General features: G+C 44.7%; 1 protein-coding gene across 1 annotated transcript in view; it reads right to left on the bottom strand.

Moving 5' to 3' along the window:
• Nucleotides 1–1914, bottom strand: part of LOC112156926 (metal transporter CNNM1) — a 14423-nt gene extending 12509 nt beyond the window's left edge. Inside the window, exon 1 of the mRNA XM_024289291.2 lies at nucleotides 253–1914. Within this exon, the coding sequence (XP_024145059.1) occupies nucleotides 253–1669 (1417 nt within the window). The 5' untranslated portion in view covers nucleotides 1670–1914. The remainder of the gene's footprint in view (nucleotides 1–252) is intronic.
• Between the last annotated feature and the right edge of the window lie 2774 nt (nucleotides 1915–4688).

The raw sequence follows: 4688 nt of genomic DNA, 5'->3' as shown, positions 1-4688 counted from the left end.
ACATGCGCAGAAGCCTCTCACTTTTCTTGTTACAAACAATTAGAATTTTTTTTTTGTCGTCAATAAATTACGGCGGGCAGTTTATACGCCATAAAACACCGCTTTTTATGCCTATTTTGGGACGACATGACGCTGAAATTTACGTGCAACTTTTAAAATGTGCATTATTTCAGGACCAATATGCAGCTTTTTACGGCGCTTTTCCTGGCGATTTTTGACCCTCGTGGCTTGCCATACAAGATTGACCCTCACCTTTCTTGAACTCCTCCAGCATGGCGTCCAGTTTGGTGTCGTTGAAGACGCAGTGCAGCGGGTGCCGGTAGAACTGCGTGATGGTCTTGAGCGGCGTGCAGTCGTTCGGGTCCACGAAGGCCAGATCCTTGACGAACAGGATGTCCACGATGTTGGAGCGCTCGTTCTCGTAGACCGGGATGCGCGTGTAGCCGCTCTGCATGATCTCCGTCATGGTGTTGAAGTCCAGCAGCGCGTCCGAGGCCAGCATGAAGCAGTCGGTGAGCGGCGTCAGCACGTCCTCCACCGTCTTGGTGCGCAGCTCCAGCGCGCCCTGGATGATGTTCAGCTCCTCCTTGACCAGGTCGTGGTACGGGTCCGTGACGCGCAGCATCTCCAGCAGCTTCTCCCGCGTGTAGAAGTTGGAGATCTCCTGGTTGAGGATGAGGTCCAGCAGCTTGCTGATGGGGTAGGAGATGGGGAAGGACAGCACCATCAGCAGCCGCGTCACCCAGATGGTCTTGGAGGCGATGGCCAGGCCGTGGCGCGAGGCCACGGAGTGCGGGAGGATCTCCCCGATGAAGAAGATGCCGAAGGCGCAGATGACCGTGGAGACCCACGTCATGCCGAGGATCTGGCACATCCACACGGCCAGCGAGGCGTTGATGATGGCGGTGCCGAGCAGCAGCGTGCACAGCACGTAGTTCCCGTGCCGACGCACGGACTCGATCTTGCGCGCGTAGTTCTGCTCGGTGTCGGTGCCGCTGTTCTGCAGGACCTGCAGCTCCACCGGGTCCAGAGCCAGCAGGCTCAGGTTCAGCCCGCTGAATAGAGCCGACAGTCCGAGCAGCAGAACCGACACCAGAACCTGCAGCCAGAGCTCCGGGACGGCGGAGCGCTCCGACACCGCCACCCAGAAGTCCCGGGTCCGGTAGTGTTCCCACTTGGACCCGTCGAAGGCGCACATGGAGTAGAACTTGACCTTCTCCCCCCTGCGCAGCTCCTTGGCCAGCAGCTCGACCAGAACCGAGTTCTGGCTGGACGAGGACTTGAAGGAGCCCAGAACCTCGATGTCGGACGTCCGGGCGCTCTTATCGGTGCACATGTTCCGTTTGGGGTGGACCTGCCCCTCCCGCCCGGGACTCGGCTCCTCGATGAAGGCGATCCAGGGCGCGGCGTTGTTGGCGCGCGCGCCCGCGCTGCGGTTAAGCCTCTGCGGGGAGGTGGAGTAGTAGACCCGCAGCATGAAGCGGGTCCCCTCGGTGGCTTTCAGCACCCCGTCCTCCACGGACAGCTCCGCGCCGGTCTCCTCCGGCCGGAAGCCGAGCAGGCCGGCGGCCGGGGCGGGAAGCAGCGAGCAGGCGCAGAGCAGCAGCAGGCGGCGCGCGGGCAGCGGAGCGCCGCTCCGGTACCGAGCGGCCGCAGCCTCCGCAGCCATGATGCGCTGTGACGGGCTCAGTTCGGGGAAGCCGCGTCACGTGACGCTGCCTGGTTCCGGTCCATGTGGGCGACGGAGGGATCAGAGTGTGCCGGGCGCGCGCGGGGAGGGGGGGTGGGGGGCATCACGTAACTTTCTAAAAATAGATTTTTACTCCAAAGTTCCTGCTGCTGCTCAGGACGCGGTTTGGGTTTTTCTGCTGCGGATGACGCAGATGGAGGTCGGTTCTGATCCAGGATCGATCAGGAAGGAGGAGGAGGGAGAGTGGCGCGTGCGTGGCCCGCATCTTTTGAGGACGGGCTGAATCTCCCAAACTGGAAAAAAAAATCAAACTTTCAGCAGTTGATGCGAAAAGTTAATCCTGAAGAACCCGCGAGGTCAAATCTGACGATCTTTGATCGATTTAGTTCTTTTATTCATTTGACCAAAGTTTATGGGGTCAAAAAAAGGATTGAAAACTTGAAAAATAAACTTTGAAAACTTTAAATAATTCTTAAAAATTTAAAGAATTTTTTTTTGAAAAATTGAAGAAAAATTTTTCGAAAATTTAAAGAAAAAAATTGAAACTTGAATGAAAAACATATTTTCTGAATCTTCACTTTCAGTCCTCAGTTTACAGTTTTAATTCAGTTTTTGGGGTTTTCGCTGGGAGCTGAGCCTAATTTCACCTGGGGGCGGGGCTTTGAGCTAAAAAAGTTGAAAATTCAAAACAGCAGCTGTTACTTTTGAATGCATTATTTTTCTATTGGTAATTTTTAGAATTATAGTTTTTTATTGTAGTTTTCAGTACTTTTTCACATTTAAATTTTTTTTTCAAGTTTTCAGCTTTTTTAAATTTAATTTTTTTTTTCAAATTTTCATTGTTTTCAAGTTTTCCATTAAAAAAAAAGAAATCAGTTGCCGTGTCTATTTTTCAAGTTTTCAATGTTATTTTGTTCACTTGAAGCTGATTGAACCCAGAAGTTAAATATGGAGAGAAAATAGTCTCGTCCGAGTTGTTTACGTAATTCTCGATTTGTTACTCATAAAATACATTTTGTGCATAAAAATATATGACATTCAAAGAAATACAAAAGTACAATTTACACACAACTTTAAATTACAACAGCTTGAAACTAAATACACAAATAGGGTCGGAACCAATTGGGTTTAATCCGCTCTGGAGCCAAAGCGATTCTCTGGTTTCATTTCGGTTCCTTATTGGTGCCGATTTAGGAACTTTAGTGATAAAAATAATGTCTACATCTTCCCAGATCAACTCATTCTCATTCCCAAGTCAATGTGGACGTTTGGAATGAAGGTTTTGGTGTCATAGTCTTAGTTTGATTTGATTTTCTTTGGACGAGCTGCTGTTCCCATTAAATCGGCCTCAACCTCTGAGCTGCAAACGGCGGCCTGCCCCTCTTTCACCGCGCGGCGAATTCGCTGCTCGCCGCCTGTCAAACATGTGACTGTTTTCAGTGAATGTCACGATCCAATGAATGGAAGACACCGATCATGTTGATCAGATTTATTTATTGTGAAGAGTTCTGCAACAATCTACCAAAGAAAGAAATCCTTGAAAGAGTTTCTCGTTACCGAGGCTTCTGCTTCACTCGGGGATTGGAACCCAATTTTGGTGCCAAACCCTTTAGTGTTGTGTATAAAAACAAATCTTTAAAAATACACACAAACCTTTAAAAATTAAACACAAATCTTAAAAAAATTACACACAAATCTTTAAAAATACACACAAACCTTTAAAAATTTCACACAAATCTTTAAAAATACACACAAACCTTTAAAAATTACACACAAATCTTAAAAACTACACACAAGTCTTTAAAAATTACACACACGTCTTTAAAAATTACACACAAATCTTAAAAAATTACACACAAATCTTAAAAAATTACATACAAGTCTTTAAAAATACACACATTGTTTGTTACACACACAAAACCGCATTTACACACAAATCTGATGGGAGACTTTTTTCAGGTTTTTGTAAAGCAGAAAAATTACATAAAAATTGCAATTTTTTAAAATCAACTGTTTTTAAACTTCTATTTGAATAAAGTTATAGAAAATAATGCAGATCAAACAAACAGTTTTTCATTTTGTCTGATTCATTCTGTAGTGATTACGTCACTCAGATAGTAACCACACAGCCTCAGACCATCACACTCCCACCGCCGTGTCGGCCTTTTTCATCGATGTTAAATGATCTTAAAATGTGGATCAATAAAGTTAATTTGTTTAAAATTCTGTCAGAAATGTTTGGATCAAAGAGAAAAGGAGAAGAGACTTTTATTCCATCGTTTCTGGGTTAAATAAAGCAAATCCCATAAATAAAACTTGATTCAGATTTAACTCGTTTGTTTGAGACGTTTTTATAAGTTATTGTCATCACTTTAAGATGATTTAACCCTCCAACCCTTTACTATAAAAAGTGACTTCATCACTTCTGCTGGGTAGTTTTACCTGATATAATATAATACAAAGTATTTGTCATAAAAATAGATCAAAATATGAAAACACGAGATAAATTAAAGTGTCTTTCTTCATTTTCAACTGTGGTTTAAGTAAGAAAATAGAAAATATAAACAGAAAGATTCTGAAAACATGCTTGAAAATGACAGAAAAATGAGGAATTTAAGATCAAAAATGTCCTAAAATAATGATTCTGGAGGCTCGGCCTTTGGTCTTCTCAGTTTATCCAGGAACCGCGACACTCAGAGAAATGTGACATATTGTAAATCACGTAAAAATGTTTGCTCGGTTGAAATCACGGCGGTGGCGCTCCAGGGTTCAGGCTGCGTTCACACCGGACACATTTAGTTTGTTTAATATAATTGTTTAAAATGCTGTACTTTCATGTTTTGTCCACACGGGGGCAGCAGAGTACAGGCTGTAGTTTTCATGCTTTTCTGTAAATGTTTTTTAGTTTTTGCAGGAAGTTGGACTGAAAATAATCTATGAATCTGCATTAGTACGTTAAAAAGTTGAGAGTAAAGTCTGAGTAGAAGCAGCTTTAACG

This window comes from Oryzias melastigma, linkage group LG1, assembly GCF_002922805.2.
Source record: "Oryzias melastigma strain HK-1 linkage group LG1, ASM292280v2, whole genome shotgun sequence".
NCBI lineage: Eukaryota > Metazoa > Chordata > Actinopteri > Beloniformes > Adrianichthyidae > Oryzias > Oryzias melastigma.
The sequence above is the reverse complement of the archived record's forward strand: the minus strand, read 5'-3'. Positions and strand labels throughout refer to the sequence as shown.